The sequence below is a fragment of the Maniola jurtina genome, chromosome 2 (assembly GCF_905333055.1).
Source record: "Maniola jurtina chromosome 2, ilManJurt1.1, whole genome shotgun sequence".
Classification (NCBI taxonomy): Eukaryota; Metazoa; Arthropoda; class Insecta; order Lepidoptera; family Nymphalidae; genus Maniola; species Maniola jurtina.
Window position 1 is genome coordinate 5,000,956 of NC_060030.1, and position 20,345 is coordinate 5,021,300.

General features: G+C 37.0%; 1 protein-coding gene across 3 annotated transcripts in view; it reads left to right on the top strand.

Moving 5' to 3' along the window:
• The first annotated feature begins 726 nt into the window (after positions 1-726).
• Positions 727-20,345, top strand: part of LOC123870062 (insulin-like receptor) — an 82,015-nt gene continuing 62,396 nt past the window's right edge. For all 3 annotated transcript variants that reach the window (XM_045913229.1, XM_045913238.1, XM_045913243.1), the window contains exon 1: positions 727-845. In XM_045913229.1, the coding sequence (XP_045769185.1) occupies positions 740-845 (106 nt within the window). In that variant the 5' untranslated portion in view covers positions 727-739. The remainder of the gene's footprint in view (positions 846-20,345) is intronic.

Genomic DNA, 20,345 nt, shown 5'->3' on the forward strand with positions numbered 1-20,345 from the left:
AATTATACAAATATAAAATGTTTCGCTTTTTGTTCAGTTATAATTATTAGTAATTAAAAAAGATAAATAGCTTTGATATTAATATTTAAATAGACATTAAAATAATATAATTGTAATTTTATGATAATGAGAAGACAGGCAACAGCACTTTATTTGTTTTATGTGCACAAATGTAATATATTTAAATAAGAAAAAATAGGCACACAAAGTGAGATGCGTGATTTATAGTTCTTATATAAGAGTGGTAGAAAACTGTACAAGGATATTTTTACCCGACTGCGGCAAAGCCAAGAGTTGAAGGGTTTATGGTATGATTTTTAGCAGTGTATGTATTGTTGTTGTATGTATGTCTCAGACTGTATCCAGATTCTGTGTGTTCCATCGTAGCGCCTAAACTACTGGACCCAATTTGATGAATGTGGTGTATTCGTTGTAAATGTCCGGGTGACGTAGCCTTATTTTATACGAAAAATATGACGTCTAACGGTCATTAAAAAAAAGTGGGGGTCTCCAAAAATATTTTTTGCCATTGTATGGCGTGCGATGTCAAATGAAAGAGGAGAAAATTCTGAGTTCATGAGTAAAAATGTACAACAACATGTATACTAAGCGACAGAAAAACGATTTTACTCTTTTATTACAGCGATTATTAAGAGGATCGCATTCGGGTTTTAGTTTTCAACTTTATCTTGTTTGCAGCTCGGGTCATGAGGAGCGCGACGGGCGGGCGCGGCGCGGCATGATGCGGCGCGCGTGCAGCTGGGTCGCGTGGCCGGCGGTGGCGCTCGCGCTGCTGCTGGCTTGCGACCCCGCCGGGGCTGCTGCGGACATGCTCGCTCCTGGCAGTGAGTACACACTTCTATTATACAGAGGCTCTAGTTCCTCTTCTTTTTTTTTTAAATTTACAGACTAGCGCTTGGCTGCAATCAGACCTGCTAGCAAGTGATGATGCAGCCTAAGATGGAGCGCACTGACCTAGAAGTTGCCTAGTTCTTCTTTGTTAGCCCTTATTCATCCATTATTAGATTATGCCTCCAAATGTGCATGCCATTCTTCCCGGTGTTGGGCGTGCCTCCTCCAAGTTTTACATATTGATATTCAAAATGAGAATCAAACAACGTTTGTATGAAACGCTGGGGAGCGAGCTTCTCTTAATTTTTCAGTGCCTTATGAGTCATGAGTCATGACATTTCCACACAGTTTTTTTTTACGAAATTAAGTGGACAGCGCAAAGCCACAACGTCGTTGCAAATAATGCAAAGTTACAAAGCGTACACTATCGCGAGCTTACTTATTTTATTTTTATTGATTCATGGTAAGACGTTTTATTAGCATGACTCCGCAACTCGACCTTATGCGTGTTCTAACTTCTAACACGCACTTGGCCAGTTTTTTGGACGTGAGTTTCATTGCCTGGACATAAATGGACCGGCAATAGGTGGCGCAGTGTTATCATTGTACTGTCGGATAGATTATATTTATATACTAGCTGATGCCCGCAGCTTCGCCCGCGTGGATTGGTCAGATCCCCTGCAGCATCAGGATTGAGGAGTTGGACTCCAAATTTTTTATGAAACAATGTCGCAAAGTTCCTCTATCGATTAAAAAAGAAATGACGCAAATCGGTTCAGAAATCTCGGAGATTTCGGTGTACATAGGTAGAAAAACACAACTCCCTTTTTAAAAGTCGGTTAAAAAAGTAGCCTATTTTACGCCCTGGTCAATCCTCTACTTGCCTGTGAAAGTCCCGTCAAAATCGGTTCAGCCGTTCCAAAGATTAGCCTTTTCAAACAGACAGACAGACAGACAGACAAAAATTTTAAAAACGTGTGATTCAGTTATGGTATCGTTCAAATAACCATATGAGCTTAATATGAGGTAGTTATTTCGAAATTACAGACAGACACTCCAATTTTATTTATTAGTATAGATTATAGTCCATTTTCGTCGGTGCTGTAGGTAGATAGATGTTGTTTACAAATATTACAATTGAATCCACGTAGCTTTGGCAACATCAGATTTTCATACAGTCAGATAAAGTCAATTTCCTGTTTTTAGTTTCGCTATCGCGTGAAAATTGTTTAATATTGATAAACGAGTTGGCACCCCCACACTTTTCCCACGCGCCACTCTTACCGGTTCCAGCTTACCGCGTGCTTTTTCTCAAATAGCACTATACATGACGTTCACGACATAACGAATTATGTAGTTACGTCATATTATCGACAAGACACCTGCGCTGTCCACTTGTTTCTCCATAGACCTTATCTTCGTGCTTCTAGTTTTGGTTGTTTGTACGAGATTACCCGCCTTCTTCTATGTTTGTGTTATTGTAAAACGTTCTTATGTTTTGTATTTTTTTGTGGTGTGCAAAAAAAATTACACAATAGGTACACATAATCACAATCTACATCAATGATCTGATCATATTCTTTACTAAACCGTAGACATATGACTATACCATATTATTACACTAACCAAATACTATATTATGTTTAATTTGTGATACTAACAGAAAGTCTTCTTTTTACGTTAGAGACGGAAAGAACAAAAGTTCCTAGACACAGTGAATTCAGCTGTAGGTACGTAGTTATTATGTCGGTTAGATTCTTGTTTTATAACTAAAGATTCTTGTAGCAATAGGCACGTCTGTTCATTTGCGTAACTTTGACTTCTTGATGGTTGTTGCCTGTGACCAATGAGATTATATCTATGGAGGAGCAAACCTCATATTATACATCCCCATTTTACCCTCATAGGGGTTGAATTTTCAAAACTCCTTTCTTAGCGGATGTTTTTGTCATATTCTATCTGCATGTCAAATTTCAACCCGATCCGCCCAGTAGTTGGCGTCCGGCGTTTATAGATCAGTCAGTCAGATCAAGACACACGGTCGTGTGTCGAAGCCAAGTTCGTATAAGAATCTTATAAGAACGGCGACAGACGGCCAGTGTGTATATTACACGAACCATCTCAAGCCACTTTTGACCCCCCCATAACTCAGAAACTATTAAACCTAAACATTTGTGATTTTGCATATCTATTAAGATCCATTTGAACGTTTAGAATACCAAATTTCATGACAAAATCTTTTGTAGTTATTGAGTTATCAAGGTCTGAAAAGTGCCATTTTTAACACTCACTCACTCACTCATCAAAAACCTAACCTACTTCCAGGTGAGTTAGAAACTTGAAATTTGGTATAGTAATAGGTAATTAGGTGTAAACAAAGGAAAAAATCAGAAAATAGCAAATTATGTTTTAATATGTCATATATTATACGACAAAGTTATTCGTGGAGCTGGTAGAGAACAGCAAGTATGGGTGAGGTGCACATTTTAACTTTGTAAAACTTAACTTTGTAAAACTGTGTAATTACCTACTTTCACAATGAATAGTAACGCATTTGTTTATGCTCATCTTTATAGATCTTTAACCTTAGACCAAAGCCATAAGTGCTTTGGTCGCAGGTTCGAATCCAGAAATTATGAATTAATCGTTAATTGAAGGCAAAGTTATTTCATATTGTACCTACCTACTTGAAAACAAACAATAATAGACCATATCACAGGTATGTGTTGTATAATATATACTAGCTGATGCCCGTGACTTCGTCCACGTGGATTTAAATTTTTAAAAATCCCGTGGGAACTTTGATTTTCCGGGACAAAAAGTAGCCTATATCACTTGATCCGTTGCTCCATTGCGACGTGATTGAAGGACAAACCAACAAAAAAATATTCGCTTTTTAACATGGGTAGTGATGGGTGATTTACTTCCAAAGGAAATAACATAATATTATAACTACATAATATTATAACTACATAATATTATAATATACTGACGACCTGCCGCAGTTTTGCTCGGCTTCGACAGGTAGAATAATAAGAATACAAACTATTCACAGAATTGAATTTCTGTTGTATGTTTTTGTAAGGGGTTATCTCAGAAGATAAAAGTTATGTACCTACCTAAAGGTAGTAAGTAGTACTCGTATTGAAAGTGAAACCAAACCATTTAAATGAGCAGTCAGACATATTATAGGTAATAAAAAACCAGGAATTTGAATCAGAATAGTGCACATGTTGCACTCCCATGACGGTACAGAAAAAATCAGCCAAGTGAGAGTCAGACTCGCGCACCGAGGGTTCCGTACTACAGAAGTAAAACGGTAAGAATCACTTTTGTTATCAAACCGCAAAACTAACTTTGTTTATACAGGTTTATCGTTAATATCAAAAACTATACAATCTAGAGCATTGGTTTTATTTTTCCTGTAAAACATACATAAACCTTTATCACACTAATATTATAAAGGCGAAAGTTTGTATGTGTGTGTGTGTATGTGTGTGTGTGTATGTTTGTTACTCCTTCACGCAAAAACTACTGGACGGATTTGGCTGAAATTTGGAATGAAGATAGATAATATCCTGGATTAGCACATAGGCTACGTTTTATCCCGGAAAATCAAAGAGTTCCCACGGGATTTCGAAAAACCTAAATCCACGCGGGCGAAGTCGCGGGCATCGGCTAGTTAACCATAATTATTTTTTACCATTTGGTACGGACCCTTAAAAAATTATTTTGAAAGAAAATGGAGACGGCATAGATTTCATACATATTTTAGGGTTCCGTACTCGAAGGGTACCTACGGCACCCTATTACTAGGCCTTCACTGTCCATCCGTCTGTTCGCACATCCACGTCTGTCTATCAACGTTTCTCATGAATTGCAATAGGTAATATTTCTATTGCCATTATAATAACAAATAACAAAAGCCTAGCTAACCTCTATGAAAATTTAAAAATTTAAAAAGTACATAGTATGGTACCGTACGTACCATAGTACGATGGTACGGAACCCTTCATATGCAAATCTGACTGGCACTTGACCGGTTTTTAAAAGCGCCTTTGAAATTAGAAATGTACAGTTAGATATGTTAGTCAGTCAAAAGGTTTAGATGCCCGGGGTGCGGGGGGTAGTAGCCCATCGTAAAAGACTTGAGCAGGTAGCCGACCCGTCGCGGGCGATCTTATTACTTGACAGTTGACACAGTCACAGTACTGTCCACCCACAGAATACTTTGTAAATATAAATATAGAAAAGTACTGTCATTAAGCTCTGACAGCTCTTACGTGTGATTTTGGCTTGTATTTCACTCCGTATTCTGAGTATTATCGCGTAATAAATCCAGCCAAGTGATAGGGCTTACTATTTATTTTAATCATCGTGTTACATTGGCGTCATTCTGGGCTTTTAGATATATGTTGTTCTTTTCGTGGTTTGTTCCATCATCATGTTGTTTCAAAGTTTTATTCTGTGACTAGCTTATGTCTGAGACCTCGCCCATGTGTACTACACAAATTTTAAACCTCTATTTTACCTCTCAGGGGTTGAATTTTCAAAAATTATTTCTGAGCTGATGTCTGCGTTATAATATTATCTACCTGTACCTACCCTTAGTATAAGATTTTACTTATCCCCAACGTTGATAGTATTTGAGAGTCGAAACACTTTAACGTTAAAGTAAAATGGCCCTTAACTACCTTGTATTAATGCTCAAGTTTGTACATATATTTACAGCCAGCGCTCCAAGCGGTCACGTTGTGAAATTAAAATCAATGGTACTGAATTTTTGACTTTAATCAAGAATGTTTAGGTTTATTTTACTTTGACGCTATTTTGTTTCGACTCTCGAATACTATCAAAATTGGTGAGAAGTAAAATCTCATGCTGAGGGTACTGTATGCCTTTTAGCCCGACTCATTCAGTAGTATGACTTGAGCGTTGATAGATCAGTCAGTCAGTCACCTTTTCATTTATATGCTTAGATTGTGATTCAGAAATATTTGTTTGATAATTTTAATACTTACATGAAATAAAGTCAACTGTACAAAAAATTATGATATCCCACCAAAAACATAAATGTAAAAATGGAGCCAAGTTCGGAATTGAGGAATATATTAGTTTATAAATAATTAAGAGAAATCAACTTTACAAAAATTTATGATATCCCACCAAAAACATAAATGTGAAAAAGAAGCCAAATTCTCTAAAAAGCGATGGGTTTAAGCTTCGCCGATAAAAGCATTGATATCTAGATAGGTGCCAAGTTATATATAAGGTCTTTGTATAGTTCCTACAAGAATGTACAAGGAGCTTTGATTGCTTTCAAATATTTTTTATGTTATTAAATACATATAACTTGGCAAGTTTGAATATTCAGTTAATCACATTTAACGTTTAATATGAAATATAGGTCAAGCTTAATTATGTACTTGGCAAGTTTTCATCTACATATACATCAATTATTCATGGGGAAAAAACTTGCCAAGTGCATTATTAAGCTTGAACTATGTTTCATATTAAACGTTAAATATGATTAACTGAATATTCAAACTTGCCAAGTTATATGTATTTAATAACATAAAAAATATTTGAAAGCAATCAAAGCTCCTTGTACATTCTTGTAGGAACTATACAAAGACCTTATATATAACTTGGCACCTATCTAGATATCAATGCTTTTATCGGCGAAGCTTAAACCCATCGCTTTTTAGAGAATTTGGCTTCTTTTTCACATTTATGTTTTTGGTGGGATATCATAAATTTTTGTAAAGTTGATTTCTCTTAATTATTTATAAACTAATATATTCCTCAATTCCGAACTTGGCTCCATTTTTACATTTATGTTTTTGGTGGGATATTTAAATTACATGTACATATTACAAGCGTAAAATAAAATTTTCGCGCCTGATGATTACAAAGACGTACTTTTAGAGCTTTAGACAGCATTATACTTAAGTAAATAGGATATAATGTAGGTACCTACTCGTAACTTAAAGGCAATTTGAGTTAATAATTACATAGTTCAATCCTAAAATCAATTTTTGGGAGCATTACGCCGCAAAATAGAGCCTTTACTTTTAATGAAATGAATTGAATATATGTGTAACATATAAATAAATTGTATTCAATCGTATTATTTCATTACATAATAAGTACTTATTTGTAACTAAGTCTTATTCAAATATTATTGAGAACTTTATGTAACTAACTATGTATGTGTATACCTACAGTCTAAAACTCAAAAATATCGCCCGGTTCAAAAGCGCGACATTGGAATAAATCCTCTAATGAATCTACTCTATCAACGTATTGTTAGTTGGGAAGTCGGGGTGGATGCCCATTTGTTTTCGGCAGCCAGACCATCTGCTACATCTGTCAGCGCTCAGAACATTCGTATTTGGGGCCATCCTCCGCTCCAACCTTATTTCTCCCTCCCCTTGTTTGGTCTCCCATACCCCTCTTCAATTTTCAGCATAATAAGTATGTACTTAGTAACTTTTCCGCACTTTCATTCGCGTGAACTTTGATTTTTAAAGATCCCTTAGGATTCTCTTGAAATCCTTTCATACAAAATCGCAAATTTCCTGACAGTGGTTTGAGTTGTATGTTGCCACTTTCTCCTTTAAACGGCTGTTTATTTAATCTGTTTTTTACTCCGCTAGAACTATTTTTAACCCCCGACCTAAAAAGAGGGGTGTTATAAGTTTGACGTGTGTATCTGTCTATATGTGTATTTGTCTGTGACATCGTAGCTCCTAAACAATGAACTGATTTTAATTTAGTTTTTTTGTTTGAAACGTGGCCTGATCGAGAGTGTTCTTAGCTATAATCGAAGAAAAGCGGTTCAGCTGTTTGAAAGTTATCAGCTCTTTTCTAGTTTTCTTATATAGGTTTTTGTGTCGGGGGTTTTTAAATTTTGGGTTATCATCCTTTGAAAAAATTTGAAGCTGATTCCTCTTACAATTCTGTTTTCCCTGCCACAGCACAAAACAGCATTTTCTAGCGCGTTTTTACGCTTATCTACCGCTATGAGCTGAAATATCAGCAGATTAAAAAGTAACGAGAGTGCTAAGTAGACACAGTTGTTGGGTTTTATCTTTACCAAAACCGGATACACGATAACGGCCTTGCTGTAAATATTGTTTTACATAAACAATTGATATAGGATAGGTTTTATTCTTATTGGTTGAGCTATCATTTGTCAATTCAGTAGAATAATGATAACCGTTCAGTCAGTGACAAAATATGGGAACTTTGACTAGGAGTATTTCGTAAACTATCGTTAGATTTTAGACACTGTAATTCATGACTAGAGATAGGTTCAGTAGGTAGGGTAACTGAAATTTCTACTTTCACCCACAAAGAGAATATTATGCTTCGCGAATAGGATGGAAGGGTAAACTAGGTACGGCTGTGCCTTGTTTGTTTGCCCGTCTATTGCAGTTTGCTCCTCGACTTGGTGAGTGTACTACCGTGCCCACTGGATAGAACGAATACCTACCATAACTAATAATGTTTTGTTAAAGTTACCCAAGTTTGAGTACTAATTAGCTTTTAACGTGTGGAAATTTACAAATAGCCTATTATCGGTGGATGTTTTTGAACATCTACAAAGCTTTAAATATTTTTATCTAGGCACTTTTTTTATAGAAGCTAAAATTATATTTAAGTATGTATTCTATTGAAAGTTGTTTACAATAGCTGATATAGTTTTAATTTATTAAAACAATTCGTTAGTGCGGTTACGCACTCATCCAATCCGAGTCCATAAAAATACAGATATTAAAAACTCGTACCGAACTCGGATATTGGTTACCCACTGATCTGATCTCTGATCCAAATCCAAGCTATTCAGTGGACATCTTTGGCATATCTACGTCATACCTCCGATTAGAATCCGAGGCACATCCAAGATATTCTCACGGATAAAACGGAGAGAACTCGGGTGACGGAAGTCGGAGTTAGTACGTAAGTTACCATACAAATCGTTCTATGACTAAGTGCTTCGGAACCTGGGTTTTTATTCTAAGTTCGGAACGTATTTTCACGGATTCAGATCGGATGCAGTGCGTAATCGCCCAAGTCGATTTTAATGAGTCGAGATTTGAGAGCAAAGCAAGTATGTGTCTCTTGTCTCTTATGGTCAATGTACAATCAAGGGCAGAGGTTTCGGAGCGTGGCGGCGAATAACGAGCAACGTAAACAAGCGGCCGCCGCCGCCCGCGCCGCCGCTGCCTACCACGCCGGATATTCGCAAAAACTTCCGCGGCCATTGATCCTGACCATCGAGAGGCCGCTCGTGGTTCGCGATTTTTTCTTTTGCTGTATTTGAACGTGTGCTATTGAACCCGATGCGTCGTACTGCGGCGTGCTCGGTATCGTGTCGTCTTTTAATCCGTCAGATAACGACTCAACTGGAATACCCGATGTGTTGTTTGTTTGTGATTCCGCTCCGCTCGCCGCCGACGGCTGAGGCCTCGTTTAGGAGGCGCCCCGCGTTATCTTGCGAACAGAGCCGAAATTCATTCGAGCGTGTAATTATGTGCGCCGATATCGAACTCCACGATGTAAACACGCGTCCGCGCCGCGCATCCCGCGCCCGCGCTGTCCTCTACATCTTTATTGTATTCTTTTTTGTTTTGCTAATAACCGTTCACTAATTTCGGTTCACCATTAGTTATTCATCTCCGGCTTTTTCTTATGTACCTACTTGGTATGAGGTACATTAAGAGTTCGTGGATTAGGTAGGTGTTTCGTCTCTGTCAACAACAAGAAATCTTTTTGTATTTTAAGTGGGTAAGTAATTTTTCGAACGATCATTAACCTACTCGAACCGCATAACTGCGTAGTTCTATGCTGAAATAACTCACGTCGTAACTCATTTTCTCAAACTTTTGTTACATAAAACCACAAGAGCGTCCGAAACAAATTATTACAAAAAAAACGTTTTAACATCTCTCTTCTTTTCTCAGCACAAACAACGAACACAGCTCTCGACCCACTTTCACGCCATTCATAAAAATATTACAACTTTAGTTTATTTATCGCCGGACTTTGAACTGGCCGGTAAAAGAACAACTTTGCTATTTCACAATAATTTTCCCACGACACGACATCAGTCAAATGTACTTGCGATTGATCAAGTTGCTTGTAAGTTGTTTTTATAGCAGAAAAATAAAGTGTACCTTCGACGAGTTATATCATTGTATCATAATATTGTAAGGTTATTTTTAAAAATTGATTTGAGTTGTCAAAAATAATATAAAATTAATAATTTATCTAATGCAGGTAGATTGATAAAATCGATATTTGGCTCATTCGATGTCATACAATCTGTTGCTAGGAGGCCAACAAGATTGAACTTGCATAAATACGGGTGTTTCGAAGGTTTTAGTTCAGTCTCCTTCTGAGATTCGGAGCGATATCGCATATTTTCGGTATTTGGATTGTGAACTGAATAATTAGATGTTGTGATAGCAATCACGCTCTAATTAAAATATTTATTTTGGCATTAGTTTGTTTAGATTAAAACTCTCGGATAACCTTACACATTAAACTTGTGTTTTTTGTGTTGGTAAATGAGAGGACATTCCAATAATTCCATAAAAATAATTAAATAATACCTGCTTTTCTGAGTGACGCCAATAATTCAGAAGCGGGACGTGTCTCACGTTGCCTTAATTTTGCTCTGGTATCTTTTTGTAAACAACCCACATTTGATTAAAATTTTAATTGAGTTTGATTTGGTGATTAAAATTTTTAGTTTTTTTTTAAGAATTTAGTCTTTTGTGAAGTGGAACGTAACTTGCAATAAGTGGTTCAGATTTTGTATACATCGAATGGGAAGTTAGTCGTTTCGATTTATTGTTGACTTGATATTAAAACTGAGAGTTCGGCAGTTCAAGGGTAGGTTTTAATGATTTGACGGAGGGCAGGATAGCCCATGATTTGGATTTGACTTAGGGCAAGGAAGCCCGCGACTGACATGACAAGATTGATTAGAAACACGAGGACGTGTTAAATTCAGGACGGCCGAACTGTAAGGTTATTTTTAAAAATTGATTTGAGTTGTCAAAAATAATATAAAATTAATAATTTATCTAATGCAGGTAGATTGATAAAATCGATATTTGGCTCATTCGATGTCATACAATCTGTTGCTAGGAGGCCAACAAGATTGAACTTGCATAAATACGGGTGTTTCGAAGGTTTTAGTTCAGTCTCCTTCTGAGATTCGGAGCGATATCGCATATTTTCGGTATTTGGATTGTGAACTGAATAATTAGATGTTGTGATAGCAATCACGCTCTAATTAAAATATTTATTTTGGCATTAGTTTGTTTAGATTAAAACTCTCGGATAACCTTACACATTAAACTTGTGTTTTTTGTGTTGGTAAATGAGAGGACATTCCAATAATTCCATAAAAATAATTAAATAATACCTGCTTTTCTGAGTGACGCCAATAATATGTACCTATTGGGTACTAACTTCGCCCGTGGCTTTGTGTATTTAAATCTTAGGACTCTCAAAAGTGCGTAAACCCGCATGTAAATTCTCTTCCTGTATTTCAGATACTTAACACATACATATATTATACAGGTGACCAGTAATACGATGCATACCTTGAAAGGCTACTTACTCTAAAGGTCCCGGTAATTTGGAACCAACTAAGCCCAGTCAACCAGACGGTAAAAACTACTGGTTTCCAACTTATTTTGGATTCAAGATTTTTAAATTTTCCGACTTCTTATCGAAAACCATTCCCAAAAAACTACCTTACTTTGAGCAAAGAAAAGATGTTCGATAAATAATTAACTAACTAACTAAAAATTAAAATAATTATGTATGCAAGTACCTACTTAATTTATTTCGAGAGAGACTGTTTGTTTAAATGAAATGTCCGTGAAAACTCAACAAGGCCGAGCTTGCGGCGCGCTCCACTAAAAAATGAAAACATACAAAACACGGAAACATTTTTATTTAGGTATACAGTGCAGTGTGATTTTATGTTTTTGTTGATATAGTTGGTGTTCAAACACCTGCTGCTGCTACATTTAGCATCGCATTCCAATTTACATCTTAGTCCAGGAACAAAAGTGGTAGAGTAGTATAGATCGAATGATACTAGGTGTGGTACTAGCATACACTAAGCCTCTCCGTACTCCTAGCAGCTAGGAAACTGTTACTGAGAGATTGACAAAAACTTATTTTTTTAAAGTGATAGATAGGTACGACATGCTATCCTATCGCTAACATTTATTACATTGTATTCATGTTTTTATTATGCTTGAAAAAGATAGATTAATTATTTCGCGGAAATTCGTACACACCCACAAATTCGAAGGATATTTTTAATAGGTAGTTAGGTACTTCATATTTTTAAATAGAGAAACAACTTAAGTACCACCCAGTAGCTACTGTCCAACAGATCGTATGTATGGCTTCTCATTCTCTCTTACCACACAGGTACAAAACGTGTACCGTCTGCTAGATGGTCACCACGATCCAGCGAACTCAAGGGTTCCGTGGAACAGTTAGGAGAGTTCCGCGAGTCCAACTTATTAATAATGTTATTACTTAGTGTCAATTTGTTAAATAGGTATTATTATTTTGGAATAAGGCAACAATTTAGGTTTTAAGAATCCTGTGGTATTTTTTTATTTTCCGGGTTAAAAATAGCCTGTGTCCGGGATGCAAGTTATCTGCGTCAAAATCGATTGAACGGGTGGGTCGTCAAAAGGTAATACACAGGTGTTGACTAACTGACCTAAGCCTACAATATACCTACCTATGGCCTATAATATTTATATGCAGATTGAAGGTCATAAAAAGATATTTTTGGCGGATCTTAAACTATTTATTCCACTTCAGCATCTGAAATGTGGAATCCTACTATATTTAAGAACCATATTACCTTCAATGCCTTGAAATAATTTAGTAGGTAGTTAGTTAGGTACCTACTGTAAAGGTGAGTAATGAGTATAGACAAGAGCATTTTCTCGAGCTTTTCAATGTATTATAACGTTCTAAAGAATGAGAACTTGGCTGGTGCACTCTGTGCGCTTAGATAAAAAGTTAAAAATGTTGATGTCACCGCCCTTATCTCCTTTAGTGCCAGTCGGCGGCATCGCGTGAACGAGTGTACCAGCTGTCGGGGTCAACGACCGTCGCATAAACAACCCCAACTACGACCCCCTTGAATCAACATTCAACCATGAATTAAATTTCCGTTGGAGACAGACCTAACTGCGCACTTTGTAACCGGATCGCATTACCAGTTACCACAATGTTTTGAAAAATAAACGAAAGTATCTAGGTATCACCTACCTATTGTTTATTTCTGTTTTATGATACATAACATTAAAGAAGAAACTAACTGACTGAGATGTGAACATGTCGAACCGAGTCTCCAGAAGGAGAAGATCTCACACGGGAGGGGTGTACACTGTACATCCGTAGTAGAGAAAACCTACTCGTACATGCGATTCATGAATACTTCAAGTTTTCAGATGCAGCGGTTTAAGTTGTACGTTAACATGATAGTCAGTTTATCAATTTATATATTACCTATTGATGCCTGTGGCTTCGACCACGTGACTTTAGTTCTTTAAAATATCTCGTGTGATCTCTTTGAATAAAATTATGCTGTACGTTTACAGAAATCAAGCCACTCATGTATGTATGTATGCACCAAATGTCAAGATCGGTTCAGCGGTTGAGCCGCGAAAAGGTATCGGACCGACAGATGAACACACTTCTAATTATTATAGTCAGTTTAACCATTAATTTATTATTGTTGATGCCTGTGTCTTCGTACGCATTTAGGCCTTTTAAATATCTCGTGGGAATACTTTGAGTAAAATTAGGCTGTTCGTTACCAGAATTCAAGCCGCTCATCTATACTAATAAATAAAATTGGAGTGTCTGTCTGTAATTTCGAAATAACTACCTCATATTAAGCTCATATGGTTATTTGAACGATACCAACACTGAATCACACGTTTTTAAAATTTTTGTCTGTCTGTCTGTCTGTCTGTCTGTCTGTCTGTCTGTCTGTCTGTTTGAAAAGGCTAATCTTCGGAACGGCTGGACGGATTTTGACGGGGTTTTCACAGACAAGTAGAGAATTGACCAGGGAGTAACATAGGCTACTTTTTTAACCGACTTTCAAAAAGGGAGTTGTGTTTTTCTACCTATGTACACCGAAATCTCCGAGATTTCTGAACCGATTTGCGTCATTTCTTTTTTAATCGATAGAGGAACTTCGCGACATTGTTTCATAAAAATTTTGGAGTCTAACTCTTCAATCCTGATGCTGCAAGGGATCTGACCAATCCACGCGGGCGAAGCTGCGGGCATCAGCTAGTGTATAATATGCACCAAATGTCAAGATCGGTTCAGTGCTTGAGCCGTGAAAAGGTATCGGACAGACAGGAGGACACACTTTCGCATAATAATAAATAATTACCTCAGTAAAATCAAATATTCAATTAAAATAGTTATAATAAACTTTAGAACTTTATGTAACTTGAGTCTTTATGTAGGAAGCAAACTAGTCCTCACATAAATCTCTCGTTATTCTCTTTAGGTAATTGTATAATTAAAACAACAAAGTTCATTTTGCTCGCAGGTTAATCTTGAAGTGGAAACTGGAAATTCCTTAAAAACGCTATCTGACTCGGGCTTGAGATTTTTCAGACAAATTATTACCTATTATTAGTTTTGACACGTTCCCTAATTGAGCTCTGAAACAATTTTCAGAGTTCGAGATTCATTTCTTTGAAATGTAATAATAATTCGTCTTTCTTTGCCTAGGATTGGTTGGTTGATTTTTTATAGTATTAAATTAATTAGGTTTTCAATATTTCATGTAAGTAAAAAAATTGTCAAGTGCGAATCGGACTCGCACACGAAGGGTTCCGTACCATCGTACAAAAATATCACTTTTTAATTATTTTTTGTTAACCTTTCGTTACGTGACGGGTGAAAGATGGGATAGATTCGTTGGTCAACCTGTCGTCTCACGCGCGGTATGAAGGAACATTACCTTTGCGCAGTTGTTTCAGGCCTCAGTCTTAAAATTTAAATCACCATTGCTATTTTGGTGAATCGAGCGCGAAATGTTTTCGTTTGTATTATTATTGATAAATTGATAAGAGCGGAACGGCCCGGGCGATTGCGTAGGTTGCCCAATTCCAGCGATAACGCCTATCGTAACAAACAACTGATAAAATTGATGGCGCCGAGATAGTTAGTGGGGCTGCGATACTGGACGCCTGACGCCTGCATCATGTAATTTTGGCAGTTTTTTCATTCATCTTAGGGCTAATTATATAATCGTTTGATAACGTACTAACTGAAGAATTAATTTGATAGATTTCAAATTAAATTGCAATTCCATAAATACATTCCTTAAATATATAACATTTGGAGTTAAATACTATGATACCTTATAAGGTAGTATTACTATGGATACCCAGTAAGTATTGGGTGTCGCAATTTGGTTTGTGCAGCAGACCGTCATAAAAACTGTCAAAACAGCAAAATTATTTAGTCAACAAGTGTAAATAAAAAATTTATAACACCCCCGTCAAGTGAAGGTTACAGTAACTAGAAAAGAGCTGATAACTTTCAAACGGCTGAACCGATTTTCTTGGATTATAGCTAAGAACACTCTCGATCAAGCCACCTTTCAAACAAAAAAAAACTAAATTAATATCTGTTCATTAGTTTAGGAGCTACGATGCCACAGATACATACGTTAAAACTATAACACCCCTCTTTGGGTCGGGGGTTAAAAATTAGACATTTCACTGCATTCCACCGCACAAACATTATAGGCAAATTATATGTTTGAAAACAGACATCTTTAATTTAGAAATCCTCAACTAAATATGTAGGTACCTACCTATTCCAAAGAAAACTATTTCTATTTGATGATTATAATTATTTATAACAGCTATAAGTACTATTTAAATTATTATTTAATAATAATAAATCATAGCAATTATGAATAACATTTATTTATTATGATTAAATAACTAATTGCATTTATTAAATATCCGGTAAAAGGTCAAACGCGTGCCTAAGACAAGTTGCAAGTAATTGCAACAATGATAAAGCATTAAACTGATAACATTTAGTTTATTGTCGATTACGCTAATAGCTTAGTAATTATTAGTACATAATACTAATAATAGTTTTATCTACGTATCAAATGTCTTGATGGTCGACAATGTAATATACAATTTTTAGTACGATCGATAATATAAAAATTGCACAGTTTTTAGTATGACTCCGCCGCCGCCGTATTACAGCCTCACACGCAGCTATTCTCTCTATATACTATTTTCAAACTATCCTCGAGCTTTAGATCATTTTATTATGTTCTAAGTACTTAAATTTTCGTAGTTAAGTAACTTAATCTTATTAAGGATTGAAGAAAGATAAGTGTTGCATCTAGTATTTTTTCGCAACCAGTATCATTCGTATTTTATTTATAGTAGGTAATATTATTTTTCTCTGGTACACTTCCAAGATTTAAATTTTATCGTAGGTATAAATTTTATTATAAATCAATCGATATTTCTGCTGAACAGTATTAGTCTGAATATTAAAATAAAATACTAAAGGAAGATACATTACCAATGAACATACATAAAAAAAGGTTCCGTAGAATTGAGAAACTCCTCCTTTTGTAAAGTCGGTTAAAAAGTGAGCAGCCAACTTACAGATGTACAAACAGGTTGGATCAACTAGCCCAATCAATCTTGCGAATTTGTTAGATTTGTATGTGTTTGACATTATAATCGATCTTCAAATGCACCAATAAGACAGCTAATACCTTCCAACCCTAAGTATTAACCCCATAAGTATTAATTGTGTAGTATGGTTGGTCTAGTTAGCCCAACCAAACAGCCAAGGTAGACCAGCGAACAAATGCTAGATTCTCACGCATAGTTAATGCTCGACAAGCAAAGAAGTGGAAAGGTAGAAATGCGGACGCAACGTCGAGTCTTGGCAAAATATTACCTCCTACTATGGATGGAGTACGTTTCTCCATGCAGATACACGCACTTGTCAGGTTTCTAAGTGATATATCATCACCAACCCATTGCCGGCCTCCTGAACGGGTCTCCTTTCAGAATGAGGAATATTTAGGCCACAATCCACTAGCCAAATGCAGATTGACACAGTTTCTTCACAATAAAGCAAAAAGTCAAAATTTACAATATTACTCCGAAAAGTTAAGAGGGGGTCGGGTTCCAACCCTGGACCCCCGAACGGAAGGCCGATGTCCTAAGTTTATTCAAGCAAATTCTTGTACAAGAACTTGTAAGACACTCGAGGATCTACTTGGGCACCCTGAGTATTTGCCCATGGTAGTTGTGGGGGGTGACATGTTGGTTGGTAGGTATTTCTGAAGATGACTTAAATGATGTGCTCGGCAAGTCTTAGTTATAGAGCGAGAGGTGACCATGACCTACCGCACGCCGCCAGCCGCGGCCGCGATAAGCGATCCCTCGACAGATATTTAACTGGAGCCGTAACATCTAACAAGCGAGTGCCAGCGCGGAGTACAGTCTCCTCTTACACGGATAATGGTAGAAACGCATTTGTATTTTCTATACGCCAAGAAACATACAACCTGTAATACCTGACGCAACGCGACGCCAAGTGCCAGCATCAAGTTGTATATAATATGCAACTCATGCATGCATTTAAACAGCATGAGCTTGTCCACTGTGAATGAGATGAACGAGAATTCTCCTCAAGGCTTTAACAATCTTCTACAAAACGCAATTGATGACGCGCGATGGAAATTACGCGGCAAGACGTCACATTGAACGCACATACATCGTACGCGTGTACGATTTGCAATTAAAGGATCTGTATTCTGTAACTATGAGGCATGTGACACGTCACACTGCAGAACGCGGCGGCTTCCCTGCGAGATTGCAGTAGCGCGCTCGGCTGTATGAACCCCTTTTAACAGTACCTTGTATTTACGACTTCTAGAGTTGCGCTAGACGCTGACTATCGCGCACTGCGTGTCCAAGCCTTCAATGTCCTCGGGTCGCAGTGCGCGTGCACTGCGTGAATGACTGCTCGTACGTATTGCACCTACGAGTGGGTTTATATCATACTCGCACTGTTTTACAAGTGGTACTCGTAATTCGTATTAGTACGAAGTCATTATTTTGAATATTATAATCCTTATTGTTATGCGACCAAGTGCTTTGATAAACAAATGCTGTCTTCCTACGAAGTTGAAAATTCTTCTCTGTTTATCGCGTTCTATAAATTAATAGTCGTCATCATTTCAGCCTACGGACATCCACTGCTGAACAGAAGCCTTTCCCTAAGAACGTCACTACAGTCAACACTCGGTCCACATCCAGCCAACTCCCGCCACCTTTTTTATATTCTTTGATTTTCCGGGATGAAAAGTAGCCTTTGTCCGTTTGCAGGATGCAAACTATCACTGTACCAAGTAGGTTACAACCACAACTTCGTCCACGTTATTGTTCAGATTGAAGATAATCTTAAAAACCCGTGGGAACTCTTTGATTTTCCGGGACAATAATAATAATAATTAACCAAATTAGTCAATGGGGCGTGAAGGAGTAACAAACATCCAAATATCCAATTAGGATTTAGCATTAGGATAGCAAAAGCAATTAGGATAGCAGCGAACATAGATATTTGAATTTAATTCGAAGGCAATTATATTTGTACAATTACATGATTTAATTATTACTTAGGTGAAATGTCACACTTAAATGGATTCAGAAAAAACTTGAGTCATAGGTTTTACCACCAATTTCAAAATTTGCGACTAGCTACTCGTATATTTTATTGTGTACAAGATCTCACGGAAAGATCAATAGGTATCTAAGTGTTTTTACCACATTAATTAAGTCTGGTCCCGTACATCTTCATTTTTACCAAAAGAAATATCTTAAACCAGAGGTTGGCAACAGGCGTACGCGACCCGCGGACGGTCGAATCTTGGACCGCTGAATATTTTTAGTAATATACCTACCTATCTATGAATGAATGAATTACTTTTACACATTTTGCACTATAAATCACGATGATATGCACTTCATGTGCATGATTTTAATTTACGCATTTGCTAGTTCTTCGTGTGAAACAAACTATAAAAAACTGGCTCAAGACTGTCATAACCTAAATGTAGCAAAGTAAACAAATAAGCAGTAATAAATAATAATAAAGTTACATTAAAATGAAATGATGATACCTATTATGTGAGTTACAGTAAAATAAAAGTTGAACGGCAAACTGTTATTCAACAATAGTAATTAGTTAGTTCAGATAAGTAGCCAGCCTTGTAGTATATTTATCGTCGTGAGCACTCTGGACTCTACAGTAATATAATGTGCTTTCTATTTCTGTAGGCATTGCTGTTTACTTTTCTAATTAGAAGCGCCGAAAGAATAGACGGTCAAGCCGCTCGCGGTATCGCGCGCGGGTATAATTATCCCTAGACCTATTTTCGAAACAATCATGGGAAGTGGGTCACGGGGATGACCTATCGCTTGTACATTTATAACAACAAAACATTAAGAAAGAACAGAAGAATAGCAGGACTAATTCAATTTTACACACTGCTAATAATTATAGTGGTCAAATCTTGCTTCATGGACGTAGTATATTTACTAGGTTTCAGGTCTTGCTTTTAAAAAAATCTAAATAATTTTTGTTACTCTACTTTTTGCCATACAAAAATTATTAAAACGTGGCATTGCGTAGTCGGGTAAAAACGGTAAAATCAGCAATTTTTACAGCTGGGCTTTATTTAATTTTTCGAAGTCCTTTTTTTTAAATAGTATTGTGTATATAGCCTTTTTTTAACGTTGGGAAATGCGTTTTCGCATCCCTCCCGAGAACGGGGAGGGTATACGTGACTCGCCAGCCGAGAGGCTGGTTACGATCGGAGGTGTAAGATGCTGACTACTACTAGAGGGTTCGGGTGATGGCTTTCTCAAAATAGTTTTTGGAAAGCTGCAGCCGAGAGGCGACCGGAATACCCACTAAAACGCAACGCAACTCGCGCTCCTGCACTTCGCCTGGCGGCTGCATTTGCGCAATCATGTGCGACCTTTGTTATTATCGACTTCGGGAATTATGCCATAGACTCACGTGCTTAGTCTATGATGTCTCTTTCATAGATGTGTAGATTAGATACCAAGTAAGGTAAAAGCAGTAGAGATCAGCAGTGTCGCCTTGTCTTTTTGCTTATATTGCAATTAAGAGTGCGCATAACACTAGGAGTGACTAGGACGAGCTCATCAGTTTTGCACCAAGCACCGTGTAAATTGTAATAAACTGATCCCCCCCTCCGTGATTTATACCTTTTTTTGCGGTTCAAGACACAGCTCCAGGGCAAGGGAAGAGGGTAGCGAAATGAGAACCTAACCTAGGTACTTACAACGTATGATATTATTATTATTTGGCATGATAAGTAA